Source organism: Balaenoptera acutorostrata, chromosome 4 (assembly GCF_949987535.1).
Source record: "Balaenoptera acutorostrata chromosome 4, mBalAcu1.1, whole genome shotgun sequence".
Taxonomy (NCBI): domain Eukaryota; kingdom Metazoa; phylum Chordata; class Mammalia; order Artiodactyla; family Balaenopteridae; genus Balaenoptera; species Balaenoptera acutorostrata.
In genome coordinates, this window is record NC_080067.1 from 76,466,651 (window position 1) to 76,486,077 (window position 19,427).

The following is a 19,427-nucleotide window of genomic DNA, read 5'->3' on the forward strand; positions in this document are numbered from 1 at the left end:
TTGCCGCAGCCAGGTCGGGGGAATAGGCGGTGGAGGGAATCTCATCTAGATCATTGCTGGAGATTCCAACTGCTTTTGGCTCTCAACTCCCTCTAATCCACTTTTCACAAGCCCAGTAAGTGGACCTTCCTTTTTTTTTTTTTTTTTTTTTTTGGCCTTGGGATCTTAGTTACTGACCAGGGATCAAACCCGGGCCCACAGCAGAGGAAGCTCGGAGTCCTAACCACTGGACCGCCAGGGAATTCCCACATGGACCTTCCTTGAGCCCCTCTCCCCACCTGGTACCCAGGGGCCAAGGCACACAATGGAAGATGGGTCCACTGTGGAGCCAGCCAAGTGCCATAGCTGATCCTGGCGTCCCACTAACCCGCTGTTGGCCTTAATCTGGTCACTTGACCTTTCTTAGCCTCAGCGCCCTCATCTGAAGACTAGGATTAGGTTTCCTAGATCTGGTGCCTATGAGAAGCATTTTCAAAGCCTTATTGTTGCCCTGCCATTTAACCAGTGTTTCCTCCTCCACTCCCAAACCTTCTTCAGCTCCTATTTCCAGATACAATAAGCACAAACTCAGCATTAAAAAACCCTCCAAACACCCAGCATTCAAAACCTTCCATAATCTGGCCATACCCCCAGCTTCTCAAACCTATTTCCCACCCAGCACACACTTTTGGTACCAGCCCTGCCAGGCTCCTCACGGCCTGCTCGCACCTGTCTCTGCACTTCTGCCCAAGCTGTTCCCTTCACCAGGCGGGCTCCCCACCCACCTAGCCAAGGAGGTTTCTTTCTAGACTGAGTCACACCCTTTCCCCACTGCTATGGACTGAATCGTGCCCCCCTACTAGATTCATATGTTGATACCCTAACTCCCCTCATGTGAACTGTATTTGGAGACTTCCTTTAAGGAAGTAGTTAAGGTTAAATGCAGCTATAAAGGTAGGGCCCTAATCCAATAGCATAAGTGTCCTTATAAGACAAGACTCCCCACCACCGCCAGCCCTGCCCCACCCAGGCCATGTGAGGACATGTGAGAAGGTAGCCATCTGTAAGCCAGGAAGAGAGCCTCACCAAAAACCAAACTGGCCAGCACCTTGATCTTGGACTTGCCAGCCTCCAGAACTATGAGAAAATAAATGTTTCTTGTTTAAGCTCCCTAGTCTATGGTATTCTGTTATGGCAGCCCAAGTAGATGAATACACCCACCATCATCACTGCTCTCTCCTTCCTTAGAAACCTGTGTCACTTGTCACCAGCCCCTCACATGATAGCACTAAATTAGTGACACTATCTTGCTGACTCAATAATTTCCCCCATGCGTCCCCATTTTGCTCCTCCAATAAAGAGAGAAGGTCTTTGCAGGTAGGCACATGAGGATCTGTATCATCCATAAGCCCAGCACAAAGCATTGCACACAGCAGATGCTCCAGACATGCTTAGCTGGTTAAAAGTCATGCCCTGATGGAGGAGGAAAAGTGGTCCTGAGAAGACAGGAGTCTGTCTGGTATGGCTGTGGGGCACCTTTAGAAGCACACACTTACCCACACCCAGACATCTGCTTCTCTATGTCCAGTCTTGGCTCTGTCACCACAGCCCCCAGAAGGACACTGGGAAGGGGAAAACACACAAAAGATGACCCACACTGATATAACAAGGAGTTTCCCCAACCATCAGGCTAGCTAACAAAGAGATAGGTGTGCCGTATTGAAAGAGTTACTGAAAATACTTGTCATTTAGTATTTGCATATTCTATGCGTACGCTGATAAGCATTCATGTACTGAATATTTTAGCAGTTTCATATATGTATGTATATATATATATACATATATATATATTTAACTGAGCACCTGCTGTGTGCCAGCCACTGCACAAGTCACTTCAGACCCAAGACCAGTTGAACTTATCTCCATTTTACAGGTGAGAAAACTGAGACTTAAAGAGGTGACTTAAGTAACTTGCCCAGGTCACACATCTGGTAAGTGAAATGGTGAGCCAGTGATAGATTGCATTGGAAAAGCATTCATGTTCTAGTTCATCCAGCCAACAAACAGAGCAGATACCACTAAGCAGAACTTCCAAACTATTGCTTGTTGGGGATATAGAAAGAAAGGCAACATAGACCCTGTCCTTAAGAAATTGTGGAAGAAAAGAGAGGGCATGTAGATCATGAACTGTAGGTGGCCGTAAGAAGGGACAGGAATCAAGTGTTTCAGGAGTTCAGGAGAGGGGCGAGCTGTACCCTGACCTCAGGCCCAGACATTGAAGGACAAGCAGGAGCCAGGTGCAAAAACGGAAAGATGCTGGTGGAGCACTGGGATGCAGTGGAGGTTTCGCTAACCAGGGCCCAAGGCTTGTGGGTGGTACACCCCCAGGAAGACAGGGTGAAGTGACAGGAGTAGGACCTCTGGCAGCATAAGGCTGACTTTGGGCAAAGCTGCAAAGCCTCAGCACACATGGTTTACCCCCATCCCCTTGTGCCCCACTCTCAATTTCTCTCATTAAGGCAGGGACTCAAATCAGGGCACTAAGTTGCTGAGAAGGGCACGATGCCCAGGAGGGGAGTGCTGGGGTTGTGGCAGAAGGGGCACTGGACTTGGATTCTAGAAGTGGTTCTGCTGCCACCCAGCAGGGTGACCTTGGATAAGTCCCCCAGCGCGGCTGCACTTGGAAGGCCTTGGCCTGGGGGCTTTCTGAGCACCACGTGGCTCGCACTCGCACCAGGCGCTGGGCTGTCATCGTGGGTGCACCGGACACTGGGGGTGGGACCCTGCAGGGAGGTGACGATACCCTGCCTGGCCCTGGAGGAATCTGTTTCTGATTTGGGGGAAGCAGGTACAGCGGGGCCTCCTACTCGGAGCTGTGATCACTGAGCATGACCTCGGGGCCCCTAGCGGGGGACCAGGAAGGTGCTCAGGGGGACCAGTGGTATCTCAAACCACAGCCCTCCCGGCCCTCATCCCCAGGCCCTGCGCTTAGAAGGCTGCTGGGTCTACCAGGGCCGACCGAACTAAACGGAAAGCGGTTAGATCGTTCGGGATCCAAAGGGCAGGGAGAGGGCCCTGCCGGGCTGCCGCGGAGGCGGGCGGAGCGGTGGGTGCCGCAGGCGCTCTCGGAAGTGCCCCCGGGGCCCGCGCGGCAGGCGCTTCCCGTTTACCGGCTGGGCCGGCCGGCGGGCGCGGGGCAGCTGCTGGGAGGTGAGCGGAGCAGCGTTTTCCCACAGTCTGGGGCGGTGACACATGGCGCTCACACATTCCACAGCCGGCGGCTGCGCCAGGCCTGGCCGCGAGTCAAGGCAGCGCCGGAGCTGCAGCCGAACAGGTTCCGACTTTGGCACCCGCCGCGCGCCCTCCCGCCTCCAGAGCCGCCCGCTTAACCCTTGGATGGCTGGACACAACTGCAGAGGGCTTTGGTTTTGTTCTCGTTCTGTTTCTAATCCCAGTGCGTGGCTCACCTAGATGCTGAATAGATGTGGAATGAATACATGAACGAGTGAACGAAGGAACAAAAGAAAGGGAGCCGCTCCTGGCAGGCACGCACCACGTGCCTATGTAGTTATGAACCATTTCCAAAGGCCTGACTCCCACTGTCTCCGTACATTCTTGAAAAGACCCTGAAGGATGGGAGGAGAAGGGTATTGGCAGCCACTAGTTTGCCACGGGGAAAACTGGCAAATTTTTCCAGTTTTCCAGTTTTCTAGGGAAGCCTTGATCACAGCCTACTCTGGCACAATTGAGTGCTGCAAGAACAGACAATTAGAAAATTCCTCAGGGTTTCCCTGGTGGCGCAGTGGTTCAGAATCTGCCTGCCAATGCAGGGGACACGGGTTCGAGCCCTGCTCTGGGAAGATCCCACATGCTGCGGAGCAACTAGGCCCAGGCCCGTGAGCCACAACTGCTGAGCCTGCGCGTCTGGAGCCTGTGCTCCGCAACAAGAGAGGCCGCGATAGCCAAAAATAAATAAATAAATAAATTTTTTTTAAAAAAAGAAAATTCCTCAAAAAAGGAGCCCTCTGATTCAGGGGCGGACATCTGTGTGGATGGCATGCCAAGCACTCCTAGTACTCTACCTCACTTGGGCTTCTGTGTGGACTCCCAGGGACCTCTCCAACTCTGCTACCTCCAGAACTGTATGGAACTTCCCCAGGCAGATACCACACTGAAACTGTTAAGTCATGGAACCTTCACTCATGGAAAACCTCGCAGAGCAAGGAAACCACCAAGCATCCCCCACGAGAGCTGCCCAGACCCTAGGTTCAGGTATCCTGGAAAATTTACTATTTGCAGATCTGTCTTATGTACATTGCCTTTAACTACAACGACAATGGGTAGTATGACTGCCCCTGGTTTATACCTAAGAAATTGAGACTAAAAGCGGTGAAAGCGCTTGCCTAATGTCACATAGCTCTAAATGTGCTTGACCCCAGGTTTGTCTAACCACCAGCCCAGTGCTTTTGTCAACTCGGGCTCAAAGTTTAGATGCAGTTCAGATTACATCCCGCACACACCCTCTCCCTCTCCCTCCCTGTCATACACACACGCACACAGAGCTGCCTAACTTTAACATTCTCTGAGCAGAATCACACTGGATCCTCACTGAGGATCCTCAATAACTCTGACTTTGGTAGAGCCTGGTAAAATTTTTCAAACTCACTTTTGCTCCGTGAAATAAACTACCCCATCCTCTGATCTATTAGCAATATAGTCTCAAACCTTACAACATAATCAAGGGACATAAGAGGTCGACCATGGAGATTTATGAGGTCCTGGGTTTGTTCAAGTTAATTCACTCAACCACCTAGCATTCACTGTGAACCTACTGTAGGCCAGACACTTAGCAGGGTGCCGCTGATGGAGATGAGAGAAGAGACTAGGAGGAAGAGGAGATGCAATGGAAAATAAAATCTAGAAACCCTCCAGACCCGACTTGGGGCTCCTAGTCAGGTAAGTTGGGAAGACCCATAAAGAGACAGTTACATCATGGCATGATCAGAGAGGTGGGGGTCCAAGGGTGAGGATACCACTAGCTGAAGTCCAGAAAGGGTTCCCTAAAGGGTGACCTTTATGTTGAGCCTTGAAGAATGAATGGCTCTCCAGATAGGCAATGGGGAAGGCCACTCCAGGCAGAGAGAGCATGACAGTATCTTAGAGCTGATACAGAAAATATGAACCATACATTAAAAATGGATAAACTGTATGTCATCAGAATTTAAAATATCAGCTCACAAAAAATATATACCATGGAGAAAATAAACAGGTAAACTATAAACAAGGAGAAAATATTCACAAAACATGTATCTGACAGAGAGCTTCTATGGAGAATATAAGAAGAATTATTGCCACTCAATAATAAAAAAGACAAACAAGCCAATGTTTTTAAATGGCCAAAGACTAAACAGACACTTTACCAAAGAAGATATACAAAGGACCACAACAGGCACATGGGGAAGTCCTCAATATCATCAGTTACCAGAAAAAAGCAAATTAAAACCACAATGAGATACCACCACACACCTATCAGAATGGCTGAAATTAAAAACTGACAGCACCAGATGTCGGACAGGACATGAAGCCATTGGAATTCTTATACATCACTGGTAGGAATGTTAAATGGTACAGCCACTTTGAAAAACTAACAGTTTCTTAAAAAGTTAAACACACATCTACCCAGTGGTATACTGGTAAATGTTTAACAACAGACTCCCCAGAAGAAAAACAAGCCTGCTTGGTAGTATTTGTTGATTTCCGTGGTATCAATTCCCTCTCCATGGCTGGTTTCAAGCCGCCAGTGACATCACTGAGAGCTGAATTGGGAAGAGATGAGCATAATTGCCTCTTGCCAGCCAGTACCAACCCACCCCAGCACACCATTGTAACTACACCCTGACCCAGCAATTCCACTGAAAGGTATTCACCTAAGAGAAATGGAAACATACATCTACAGTCTCAAAAGAATGTTTGTAGCAGGTTTTTTCATTATAGGCCCAAATTGGAAACAACCCAGATGCCGGTCACAAGAGACTAGATAACTAAGTTGCACTGTGTCCATACAATGGAATACTACTTATTGATAAGAATGAATGAGCTACCGAGAGAGGCAACAACAAGGATGAATCTCAAAAATATGCGGTGTGAAAGAAGAAAACATGAGCAGAACATCCAGTACGATTGCATTTCTATGAAATTCTAGAAGAGTCAAAACTAACCAATGGTGATAGAAATCAGATCGCGGTTGCCGGGGGGGAAGCAGGGACTGACTGAGAAGAACCCCAAGCAAACTTTCCGGGGTGATAGGAATGTTCTAGGCCTTGATATGTACTGGTCAAAACAGAAGACTTCAGATGTGAGCATTTCACTGTTTATAAGAAAGGAAAAAGGCGCTGAAGCTAAAAAGCCTGGATTTCCCTTCACTTGAACACTCAAGGTACCTTAGAAGCGGAGGACCACAGCCCAGCGTGGGGGGCTACAAAACAGCTGGCTCAGCACAGGGGCCTCGGGGAGTAAACTCTGTTTCTCTTATTTTCTTTTTTAGCAAAATCAACAAGGCAGTATTTGCTTTGCTGTGCACTGTGGTTACTAGGTGCCCCCGCCAGAGGCCGGAGCATGGTCTGGGCAGCCGGGGTAGCGGGGTGGGTCGGGGGTGGGGGGGAATGAGGCTGCCTGGCTTACTCATCCCCGCAGCTTGGCTCATCTTCCCCCCAACCTTCTTCATTTTTGAAGAATTCATTTAAGGAACTTGCAAAGTTACTTTGCCTCCCAGTTTTCTCCACTCTCTCATATTTTCCTCCAATGCTCCCTTCACCCACAACTTTCCATTCCTCTTCTACTTAATATAATTATAATATATTGCTATTACAGAGATATATGCTAATTATTTAATAGCCCAAAGCCATCAGGAATCCCTAATGCCAAGAGTTTTACAGTAACTGAAGCACAAAAATCATTAAATGACTAACTGGTCCTCCAGTGTGTTGAGTTTGGAGCCTAGTTCTGTGTGTGATCATGGGAACATTATTCAAACTCTCTGGCCTCAAGGATCTTATTTGCGAAAAGGGAAATAATTCCTACCTCAGTGGGCTATCTCAGGGATAAAATGAGATGACCTGTGAAAGAGCCCGCGTGTTTGGAGGACTTAATGTTTGGGGCTAGTTTCTTTTTTCATATGTCATTGAAACTGATCCTTACTGGAAACATTTTAATGATACCATTTTAAAGAGTTTGTGCAGCTCTCCTGTGTCATGCATCTCGTGAGGAGCAAAGACAGGATTCCAGCCCAGGTCTCTGCTCCTCTTCCTGCCGTCAGTCCAGACAGTGCTTCCCAGGCTGGAAAACCATCTGGCTCAGGGCACAGCAGTGAACTCCACCCACCCAAGCTTCCATGTCTGCAATTCCAGAAAACATAGCATAAGAGGGCCAGGTGCAAGAAGGTGGAAAGGCTCTTGTCTCACACACACAAAAAAGCAGTGAAATTCCTTTCACACCCTCCTACCTCCCACTCCTTAATGAATCTCTTACCAACCCAGTCTCTTTGACCTTTCAAAGTTTTCTAAAGAGTTACTTGGAGAACTCTTGGAGACTGAATGTAAGGCACTTGTAAAATTTCATTCGGTATTCAGGGTTTCCTCTTGCTTTTTCATATTTTATTTGCACACCCTTTCCCATAACAAAATGTGCTAGCCATTGTCTCCTGGCTCCCCAGCCCTCCCGCCTCCTCCACTTCCTTCTCATCAGCGCTCTCTCTACTGTAAAAATAGCTGGTTCCAAGGTCCTCCAAAACACTGCTGGCTACTCTCCTTATTTGCTTTGATCCCCGGAGTTAATGTTTCTTCAGTCTTCTTATTTGACCTTCTTTCTTGACTATTCAACGTGCCCCACAAATACAGGACTCTCCTCCTGTGCCCTTGCTCATTCTGTCTTCCCCACGTCACCCCTTCTTCTTCACACGCTACCCATCCTTCAAAACTCAGCTCAAATGCCAGCCTCCCTGAAGCCTTCTCTAAAGACTCCAGCTAGAAAGGATCTCCCCCTTCAACTGGGCCCCCCAACCCTGCACATTTCTAAACCTCCTTGTTATGACACCCACCTGTCATGTAGTGTATGGAGGAACAAAATGGCATATTGGTGATGCCAATATGCCACCCATGGGTGGATGGGTGGGAGGATGCATGGATGGGGGCATGGATGGAAGGTATATGAATTGTTGAGCGGACAGACAGCAACATTTTTTAGAGTTATGAGACATCCTCACACCTGGGTGTCTGCATCATGCTCATATATTTACTTGTTTCACGTTTATTCAACAGCTTATATGTCTTGTCTGTCTAGCCACAATCTATTTCTGATCTCGGGGAGAGGCATTGGGAATATTTAATTCAGGCTGGATTTTAAGTCCTGTGCAGTCAATATTTACAGATGACAAAAGGCCAGATATATTTTAATTTGTCCCTAACCTGAAGCCCAATGAAATTTTACTAGCATTCAGAAGTAGATGTCAATGTATTTCTTGTTTCTTTTCTCTGGGTCCCAGATGAATGGGAGGTCAGTGAGGTCAACTGCTCATTTTTTCAGATGAGGAAACCAAGGTCTAGAGAGGGAGAGTGGCTTGCTCAAGATCTGGGGTAGAGTGAGACTAAAACTCTGCCTTGACACCAAACCCCCAACTCCTCACTCTGTCCCTTATCCCTTGAAACGTTTTAGGTATGTTTCTTTTTTTTTTTTTTTTTTTTTGGCTGCATTGGGTCTTCGTTGCTGCGCACGGGCTTTCTCTAGTTGTGGCGAGCAGGGGTTATTCTTCATTGCAGTGCACGGGTTTCTCATTGCGGTGGCTTCTCTTGTTGCAGAGCACGGGCTCTAGATGCGCAGGCTTCAGTAGTTGCAGCACGTGGGCTCAGTAGTTGTGGTGCACAGGCTTGGTTGCTCTGCGGCATGTGGGATCTTCCCAGACCAGGGCTCGAACCCGTGTCCCCGGGATAGGCAGGCGGATTCTTAACCACTGTGCCACCAGGGAAGTCCCTTTAGGTATGTTTCAATCCTTGATGAAAAGCAGGAAGGTTTGGGAAGAAAACGCAAGATTTCTCTGAAGAGAGGTAAAGTTTCTCTTATTATAGAATCTTTCCATGTTTAACACCATTAGATTTAAGGCCCTAACTTTCCAAGGTGTCATTTGTACAATCAAGAGGAAAATACTGTGCCTCTGACTCCTTCCTGAGAGCTCTAGAAGTTTCAGAGTTGTATTTGCACAGACAGGTCCTCTCTGACATGGAAGATGAAGATTGGCGACCTGCACGTTGCAGGCTCTGACTTTTCTTCTCCATGGAATTTCTAACATCCGCTAGGACTTGGTAAAATTTTGAAAAACTCTATTATCAGACTAAGAATTAACCATTTCTCTACTCTGGCAGTGTAATCACATTCCATAGTTTTTATTGAAGAACAAAATACTCAGGTAAGCCTCTGTGCACTCATTTCTCTAAAGAAGGCTGTGGTTTCCCTGTCTCAAAATACAACTCAATGACACTTCACAGGAATTTCTAAAACTTTAGGCTGATGTTTCCAGGAACACCTTTAGTTCTGTTTTTGTAGTCTAATATAATTTCTCAGTGACCATGGTTCAATGGTTGGCTCCTCCCCTTTAAAAAAATACCACATCAGGGGCTTCCCTGGTGGTGCAGTGTTTAAGAATCCGCCTGCCAATGCAGGGGACATGGGTTCGAGCCCTGGTCCGGGAAGATCCCACATGCCGTGGAGCAACTAAGCTCGTGTGCCACAACTACTGAGCCTGCGCTCTAGAGCCCACGAGCCACAACTACTGAGCCCATATGCCACAACTACGGAAGTCCAAGCACCTAGAGCGCACGCACCGCAACAGAGTAGCCCCCGCTCGCCGCAACTAGAGAAAGCCCACGCACAGCAACGAAGACCCAACGCAGCCAAAACTAAATAAATAAATAAATATATTAAAAAAACAAAACAAAACACATCTCCCTCATAACTCTGTGTCAAGAACTAAGGACACAACTTATGTATGCATTATAAATAGAGCCAGTGACTACTCAAGGGCATTAAAAATCTTTTTTGTCATTTTCTCCTGGAAAGTCCAAAAGTAATAGGAAGAAAGTGGGAGAGAGTAGCCAGAGAGCGGGGTCATGGAGTGGGGGGAGGGTGTCTTTACAAGAACTTGACCTCCTCCCCTGGAGCCCAAGCAGCAATTATGACTGGTCAGCCAACCTGAAACACATCCTGCTTTTATAAATTTCCAATCAATACCCCAAATGCCAGAAGTTTCTTTTCAAATTTAAAAAAAAGGAGGGAGGGAGGGAGAAAGGAAGAAATCCAAACAGTGGAGAAACCCAGGCTCTGTGGCCCCCACTTTAGCTTGTGAAGCGGTGACAATGGTTAGAAATCAATGCCAGAACCACAAGGCAGCTTTCAGACACCTCTTGACCTTGTCACTTCCTGGGTAATTAAGAGGCACTACAATTTCGTGTCACTGTCAGGGCCTGAATGTATATCGATAGATAGATAGATATGTTCTTAAAAGATTCTTTTTCTACAGGCTTGGTCAGGATCCGGCCAAAGAAAAGGAGGAAAAGAAAGGCATTCTGTCCAGAGTGCAGGGAAAGGCAACATGAAAGGAGAAACCTAAATTTTTCAGCACAGTCTGTCCTGACGTGGGAAAATGGCTCAGGCAAGAATGTACGGCTTGTTCACTGTTGGTCTTTTCCTTCTTTCCCTTGACAGATATCTCTGTGTGTTGTAGGCAGCGGGGCACTCCTCTCCCTTCGTGTTCTTCTTCAGATACCTTCAGAGCAATAATGCAAACCCTGAGCGCTCCAAGATGGGTTGAGTCACTGCTTTACTTCACAGGGCCCCAAAGGGAGCTCCTTCCCTTCTTTGGGCCTCAGCTTCTCCAAATGAGGGGAATTGGACTAAACCCTCTTTTGGAGCCTTCTTCAGGGATGACATTCACTGAGGCCATTAGAAATGGCTTCTATCTCCTGACCCCGCCAAAGGAATAGAGCATCTTGGGACACTAGGAGAGTGGGAGTGGGCCTCCCCACCCCTGCCTGTCAAACACCAGCTACTGAGGCCGCTCAAAGCCATATGGAGCCCCTAGTAAGGACACTGGGAGAAAATCGTACCAACCCACTGGAGAGCGAAGCTCTAAAGCACTTTGCCATCTCTGATGGCTCTTCAGTGAGTCTGTGTCCTTGCCCAGGGGCTCTTGTCTGTGGGGCTCCGCTTAGAGAGCTGATCACAGTCTGCTTTGTATACTGACCCAAGCGGCGCCTCCATCGTGGACCATGAGCTCCCTGACTCACCACCCCCGCTGATGAGCTCCACATCCATCTCAGCTCTAAGCCCAGGACCCAGCGCGCAGGAGGTATTCAGTGGATGCTTATTAAGCCAATATCTGAATTTAAAGTACAGTGGGAAGAGAAGAAGGAAGCTTGTTGGTACCGGTATCACATCCACATAAAACAGGTTTTTATTTCAGCAGAATGAATCACTTTACAAAGTTCTGGGTAACTGGTTTTACGCCTGGCGCACAAGACTCTGGTTCTATCATCTCTCTCTCTCTCTCTGCCCACTACTGACACAATTACGGGGTACACAAACCAGTAAAGTTCAAGAAAAGGAATGAGTATATGATGTCACCCACTGAGGTCTTCCTCTTTGGTTGGCCAACTCTGTCCCTTGGCATAAGGGCTTGTGTATGTAGTGACTGCCCTGGAAATCTTGTCACTGATACCCCGAAATGAGTGACAATCTCTGCATGCTGCCGTAGATGTGTTACCTATGCATGGGCTCCGAGCAGACTGCAAAACACTCTGGAGGTTGCATTGGCTGTCCCACCAGTGATGCCCCCTTTCACTCTTGGGATATCAAAAGTATAAACATCATAGTAACTGTGAACGGGAATTTACTTGTCTGAAGGAACAGTACGATTTAAATTACATATTATCATAATTATACATTTATAGCTCAGATGAAGCTTGTCTTGATGTTCTCTCTACCTATCGGATAAGTGCTGTGTTTTAAGGCATTCTAGCTGAACTTAAGGAAAGCTGGCTCCCAGACAACCTGGCTCCCTTTGCAAATCCCTCTGCCCCCTGTGAGGGTAGGTCCCAGGTCAGTGAGATCCATCCTGAGGAAGGGCAACTTCTCCCCAGGTACCAAAAGATCCTTATCACTTTGGCCTCTTGGCTACTTTTTCTTCTGGCTGGCTTAAAGCCCTTTCCATTGGTTCTTACAGTAGGTTGAGGATCAAGAGAGACAGGATTAGGGCTTCCTTGGTGGCACAGTGGTTAAGAATCTGCCTGCCAATGCAGGGGACACGGGTTTGAGCCCTGGTCCGGGAAGATCCCACATGCCGCGGAGCAACTAAGCCCGTGCACCACAACTACTGAGCCTGCGCTCTAGAGCCCGCGAGCCACAATTACTGAACCCACGTGCCACAACTACTGAAGCCCGCGTGCCTAGAGCCTGTGCTCCGCAACAAGAGAAGCCACCGCAATGAGAAGCTCGTGCACCGCAACGGAGACTAGCCCCCGCTCACCGCAACTAGAGAAGGCCCGTGCACAGCAACGAAGACCCAACACAGCCAAAAATAAATAAATAAAATAAATAAATTTATTAAAAAAAAAAAAGAGAGAGACAGGATTAGCAGCCCATGGAAAACTAAGCACAGAACAGCAAAGCTCTTTGCTCCAGTGGAATGAATAACAGAGGAAGTGAGACTAGACCTACAGGGTCAATATCAGTAGTAGCAACTTGAGTCCTCAGAAAATTATGGGAAGAGACCAAAGGGAGAGGTCATTTAAGAAGAAAGGTAGAAGGAGAAGACAAAAAGTAGCTAACCTTTAAAAATAAAACATTAACCCTTTGAAGTCCCAAAGCCCTACCCCCTTTTCCTTCTCTCAGATGGCATACAAGCCTCAACTGCCTAACTTGTCCTTGGGTCTCACTTTTCTTATGCCCCCAGGCCCCTTACAAACAAAATTAAATTTGATTTTCTCCCATTAAAAAAATAAAACACTAAGAGCAAGTGGCTGAAAAGCAACTTTCTGTACCAGGGCTATTCAATAAAACATCCAATAACGCTGATGACAGAACAGTTCTATTCTGTGCTAGCCACATGTGGCTACCGAGCACTTGAAATGTGGATAATGCAAATGAAAAACTGTTTTACATTTTATTGCATTTAATTAAGCACATTGAAATAGCCATCTGTGTCTGGTAGCTACCATGTTGGACAGCACAACTCTATATCCATCTCCATCATCCAAAAGTATTACAAAACATCAGTTATGTGGGGACTGGTAAAGCCTTGAAAAACGTGAGTAAGGAAGAGGCTTCTTAACTCTCACTTGGCGTGTACCCAGGACTGTATTTTCAAAGTCCATTAGGGCCTGGCCAGAGTTGGTGATAGAGCCCACCAGAGACAGCCATCAGTAGCATGCCCCCACCAGGATGCCTTTTCTCCCTCCCGTGGCCCCTGGCATGCATGTGCTGAGCCCCATCTCCACCTCCCTGCCCCAGCCGTCCTAGCACGGATGACAATGTGTAGCTGTCGGACCGTGCAGCAGCAACTCCACCAGACTGTGAGCTCCCAGAGAGCAGCGATTGGGTCTCGCCCAACATTGAATACCTCCCTCCAACTCAGCCCAGTGCCTGTCACAGCAGGTACTCAAAAGAGGATCGTTTTGAACAGAATTCCCAATATTGAATTCAGAGGTTGTTATTGCAAGATAAGCTACGGACGAAATGTTTGTGTCCCCCAGCGCTCATATGTTGATGCTGTAATCTCCAATATGATGGTATTTGGAAGTGGGGCCTTTGGAGGTGATTAGGTTTAGATGAGGTCATGAGAATAGGACACCCATGAGAGGATTTGTGTCCTTATTCGAGGAAGAGACCAGAGCCCTCTCTCTCTCCACCACGCGAAGATAGAGCAAGAACGCGGCAGCCTGTAAACCAGGAAGAGGGTTCTCACCAGACACGAATCAGCTGGCACTTTGACCTTGGACTTCTCAGCCTTCAGAACTGTGAGAAATAAACATTTATCATTTAAGCCAACCGGGTCTATGGTATTTTGTTATAGCAGCCAGATCAGACTAAGACAGGGTCTTTGGGAAAAGCAGTTTTTGATATGCATTTTTCACGTGCACTCATTAAAAATAAAAACAAAACCAACCAAAGTACAAAAGACATTTTACCCAGCATCTCCCATGGAGACTATAGAGCCAAGACAGAGCCATTCCCTGCTCTGAAGAGAACCCAGTCCGGTGGGAGAAATGAACCGAGTACAGAAGTAATTACACGTCGCAGGCGGAAAGTGATTGGTGTAATTTGAGCTATGCAGATGGAGCCCTTGGAGACTTCAGAGGAAAGAGGGCTGAATTACTGCTAAAACTGGGGGGAGGGGAGACAGAAGAGGATAGCTGCTTCGGGAAAGTGGCATCTGAGCCAGGTCTGGAAGATGAGGTGGATGAGTTTGTGCAGAAAGAATATTGGGATGACAGCAGAAAGCAGAGGCTACAAGACAGGAAATGGGGGGAGGGAGAGGGAACCTTTGGAAACTAGGGACTAGTCTAGCCTTTTATGCAGCTGTGCTATCCGATGAAGCTGGAAAGAAACTCTGCTCTTGCTGAAGCAGTGATGGTAAGGGGTCCCCAGTCCCTATGGCTCCTTGGAGCTCAGGTTTAAACCCATAAGGAACAGGGGTATTTTGTATTCGTAGCTTCTAGGCTCACCTCCACTGAAATGAATCCCCCCAGTGACAAGCCCCACCCCTTTCACAAGAAGTGAGGGTGGACAGCTGAACAACCAGTGTGACCTCCCAAGTGGCCGTGGGAAGGGGTGGCTTATCTACTCCCCCTCGCTTTCTTCCGCCCGCTGTGAAATCCGCATCAGCTGGAGACGCACAAGAGATTCATTTCCATCTGTTCTGGGCATAGCTGGTGGGAAAGCCTCGGGATCAGAGAGGGCAGCTCAGCCTATCGGCATGACAGGGGCAGCCTGGGATGGGGGATGGGAAGGAGCCCACTGCAAAGGCGTACTCAGCCAGCCCCAGGAACAGCTGCCCAGCCACGGGGCCGGGAGACTCCCAGCTTCCCAGCCCCTCTCACATCACTCATTTTTGTAGCCCAGTTGCTAATGATGTAATTAAGTTCACCAGAAAACCATCTGTTCTGAGTGATAGGCACAGTGGGTATGCTCTAAGGGAAGCCCACCAGAATCAGGGGACTCGGGTGACTAAATGAGCAGGGCCCTTGATGTCCCCAAAGAGCCTGGCAACACCCCGTCCAGACTTCACCCGTCTCTAACTAGACTGGGAAGCATCCTCAGCTGAGACCCCAAGACAGGCTTGTCTACCGCTGTGAGGCTCTGTGCACGTCCCAGGGCTCGCTGCCGCCCGCTACCCCACACCTGCACGAGCGCCCCACGGCTCTGGGAGACAGGGCAGGGCATCTGTTCAGGCATATTGTCTTATTTCCTCTAAAGGCAGGCCTGGAAACAAAGGTTCCCATACAGGTATTCCTATGGGTAATGATCCCAGGGCGGGGTTGAGAAGCAGGAGTGAGGTCCAGTTTCAAGGGAAACAGGGAAGAGGGGAGAGCCGATACAAGGATGCGTGACTGAGGTGGCTTCCATCTGGGAACCGAGTGCTCAACTCCTAAAGAGCTTTGTGAAAAGCGTCCTAGAACTGCTCACCTGAGAGTCAAAATGTGGACACGTTTACCCGTGGGTTCTTGTCCCTTATCGGTCAAGGGTGGCCCCATGCAATTCCAGGATGCACATCGGTTAGGTCCCGGCCATGTAGCAGAAGTCCCAGGACAGGAAGTGAGACGTACGTGGGGCAGCCCAGGGTGAGGTGCAGCTGGAGCACCTCCATGAAGCTGCTCAAAGCCTGTGTGCCTGGGTGCTGCCCATGGCTGTGGTAAGAGGGCCCGGAGGGGTTCTCTGGAAAGCTTTGGAGGGCTGTGTCTGCTTCTATCATGTCTGTCCCTGGAGTCCAAGGCACAAGCTAAACCCGATGGAGGCCTGCTCCTTGCTAAGACGCTGTATTAGTTCCCTGTTGCTGCTGTAATGAATCACCACAAATACCACAAATGTATTATCTGACAGCACTAGAGCTCAGAAGTCCAAAATGGGCCTCACTAAGCTAAAAATCAAGGGGTTGGCCAGGCTGTTTCCTTTCTAGAAACTCTAGGAGAGAATCTCTTTTCTTGTTTTATTCCAGCTTCTAGAAGGTGCCTGCATTCTTTAGCTTGTGGCCCCCTCCTCCATCTTCAAAGCCAGCAACAGCAAGGAAAGCCTTTCTCACGTCACATCTTTCTGACACTGACTCTCCTGCTGCCCTCTTCCACATTTAAAGGACCCCGGTGATTTCACAGGGCCCGCACCGTGCCTGGATGAGTCAGGACAAGCTGCACGTCTCAAGGTCAGCTGGTTAGCAACCTTATTTCCATCTGTAACCTTAATTCCTCTTTGACATGTAGCATAACATATTCACAGGCTCCAAAGATTAGGTCATAGACATCTTTGCGGGACCATTTTTCTGCCTAACATGGATACTGTTCCACCTCTTTCTCAAAAGAAGAGCTCGAGGCATTTATGAAGTTAATTGGGGAGGCTTTCTGCCCGGTCATCAGAACCAGGAGGGGAGAGCCTGCCTGTCCCTAGAAATCCCACTTCTTCCTGGCACAGCAACCTGCTTTGACAAGGACAACTAAGCCCAATAAAGTCAGGAGACAGACGATCCGAGGGCCCCAGGCAGGCCTGGGCTTTGTGGAAAGTGCCTGAACTCACAGACAGATGAACTGAGCTCCAATCCCAAGTCAGCAATTAGCTAGCAGTGGGACCTAGAAGAGGCCGCTCAACCTTTCCAAGCCTCCATATCCTCGTGTGTAGAGCAGGGCCAATGTCCTAGGGGGCTGTCAGGATTCGAAATTCCTTTTTCAACCTCTAAAAAATATCTGTTGAAGAATTACTATGTGACCACCACTCTTCTAGGCCCTGGGACTACAGGGGAACAAGGCCAAATCCTGCCCCTCATCAAGCTTACATTCTAGTTGGCTGTAACATGTGTTAAGTCCCTACACAGTGCCTGGAACATAGTAGATGCTGAATAAATTGAAGACGTCATTAGGACTTTCAGGGCTGTTAACTCTCAAGGAAATAATACTACTCTTTAGTTATTTACTGATTTATAATATACAAAATATAATCATAACCACGACCTCATTTGATCCTCAAAACCAGAACCCAGAGAAGTAAGTCAGATAGCAGCCAAGTCCACAGTTCTTCCTGCAGCCTCAGCCAGACTTACCTGTGCCCAACCCAAGCGCGGCGCCCTGGCATGAAGAGGAGGCCACCTCCCGCCCTGTTTCCATACTTTCATGAGGCAAAGGCCTGGGGAGTGAGAAACCAAAACCGAAAAAATTAGACCAGCTCGTCTTCAGAACTACAGATGCAGTAAAAGCCATTTTTAAGCCATTTTATCACCTGATATAAAATTTTTAACCATATTTGGGCGTGTGGTGGGGGAGACTTGTACCTCTCTTTTTGCATTCAGCCCAGGCTGCCCTGCTTTCGCATGCATGTTTTCTTGTCTCTCTCTCCCACAGAGCTGTGAACTCATCACCTAGGGGCAGCAAGGCCTCATGTGGTGCTTTGCAATTATTTAGTAGCCCGCAGGAAGCATCTGCTAAATCTGTCCCCCTCCCAGCTCGAGGTCTCTTGGTGGAGGAGAATCTAGAGAGGTTCCCTGACAGAAGCCTCAAGCAGCTACCCCAGGCATGACAATACCTCGCTGAATCTCAACTGTTACACTCAAGTTGGCAGGTGCGAGCTTCAACTCACTGGCTGGAGCTCCCAGGTGACTCGGGCGAGCCCCGCCCCCACCAGGGGAGCACGGGTGAGATGTCAGTGCGCATGCGCAAGAGTGTGGGGCAGCTGGCTTTTCCCGTATCCCCGCCTCCAGTTCCTGGAAGGCAACCTCCAACCTCGCCAGCATGCGGGGCTCGGAAGGGACGGCCTGAGGCACATGGCGCAGGGCGGCTGTCCTCAGCGCCCCCGCTTATCTGGCGCGTGCCTCTGCCGCCTGCCCTTTCCCACACTCTGCTTCCTCCGCTGCCCAGGCTCCCTCCTTCACTCGTCAGATCTCCCAGGCTCCGCAGGCAGCATGCCATAATTCTCAAGAAGAAAGAAAACATTTTAGTGTTTGACAAGCCCAACATTTGCATGTCCGCTTTCAGAGAAATACCCATCTGGGGGGGATTAAGCCTTTTTATTTTTCCCTCCCTCCCTATCCAACCCAAAGTATGAAAACATTCTTGACATAGTTGCCTGAAAAAGGATTTCTAAAGAGAAAAATACCGCCCGTACCCTGTGATTTCAGTGTCTTGGTGTGAAAAGCAACCGAAAGGAAGGGGATGGGGTGGAGAGGAGAAAAGAAAAAAATAATCTCCTTAGTCAAATAGCTTGTTAATCTTAAAGTGGGCAGTGGTAGTGTCTAGTCTCAGGAAATACACGTGTTGGTGTATATTTCATCCTTAGGCATCATCGCTGAAGAGCGGGGGCTGCAATCCCCTAGGACAAGGGGCCAGGCGGGGGACCACACTGAGAGAAAGGATGAAACCCAAGGCCCAGACTCAGAGGTGCTGGCAGAAGAGAGCGGTCCAGGGAGCACTCCCTGGAGCATTTTACACTGGGACTCCGGCTACCCAGATGTTAAAAGGCTCTGAATTGAAGAGAGAAAAGATCAATCTCACCTCGTATTTGGGACGTCCTCGGGGATGTGTCCCCCTCTTGGGGAGGTCGTCTCTGGCCTACTCTGAGCACATAAAACGAGTTTGTGGGGAGATTCCTAGAAAAAGGCCAAGTAGAGTGACTCATCCTAAAATTATTAAAGATGTTAGCTGAAGATGATTTCCACAAAGGCCAACTCCTCTCTGCCAGGTTAGGAAGCTGATGAAATTGTAAGCAACAGGGTCCCTCTGACGTGATGGACTTTGCTGCCATTGTGCCAAGGAAGGTGGAGTCGTGCCTCAGAAAGGGACTGGGAAGGACCTGCTGTACAGCACAGGGAACTCTACTCGATATTCTGTAATAACCTAGATGAGAAAAGAATTTGAAAATATATATATATATATATATATATATATATATATATATACACATGACTGATTCACTTTGCTATACACCTGAAGCTAACACATCATTGTACATCAACTATACTCCAATAAAAATTTTTAAAAAAAGAAAAAGAAAGTGATTGGTGACGGAGTGGCTGGTCCAGGGAGATGTAACACAAACCAATTTTAAAGTTTTGAGGGCAAAGGAAATGCGGCATTGCCCAGGATAAGAACCATCCACCCAACAATTGAGCATCTGTGTTGGGCAGAACCCTGTGTTAAATGGTGATTCCC

The 19,427-nt window shown here is 48.3% G+C and overlaps 1 protein-coding gene across 6 annotated transcripts in view; it reads right to left on the reverse strand.

The window, feature by feature from the left end:
* Positions 1–18,866, reverse strand: part of LOC130708056 (uncharacterized) — a 30,846-nt gene extending 11,980 nt beyond the window's left edge. For 2 of the 6 annotated variants that reach the window (XR_009008062.1, XR_009008063.1), the window contains exons 1-3: positions 18,771–18,866; positions 17,806–18,192; positions 17,327–17,409 (exon numbers count right to left, since the gene is read on the reverse strand). Coding sequence is in view for 3 of the 6 variants with exons in the window: in XM_057544855.1 (XP_057400838.1) it covers positions 1,579–1,601; positions 17,327–17,409; positions 17,860–18,242 (489 nt within the window). In the remaining 3 variants the exon portion in view is untranslated. Of the gene's footprint in view, positions 1–1,434; positions 1,602–17,326; positions 17,410–17,805; positions 18,254–18,770 lie in introns of those variants that run through there. The other 4 variants (XM_057544854.1, XM_057544853.1, XR_009008064.1 and 1 more) reach the window with 3 other exon arrangements.
* Between the last annotated feature and the right edge of the window lie 561 nt (positions 18,867–19,427).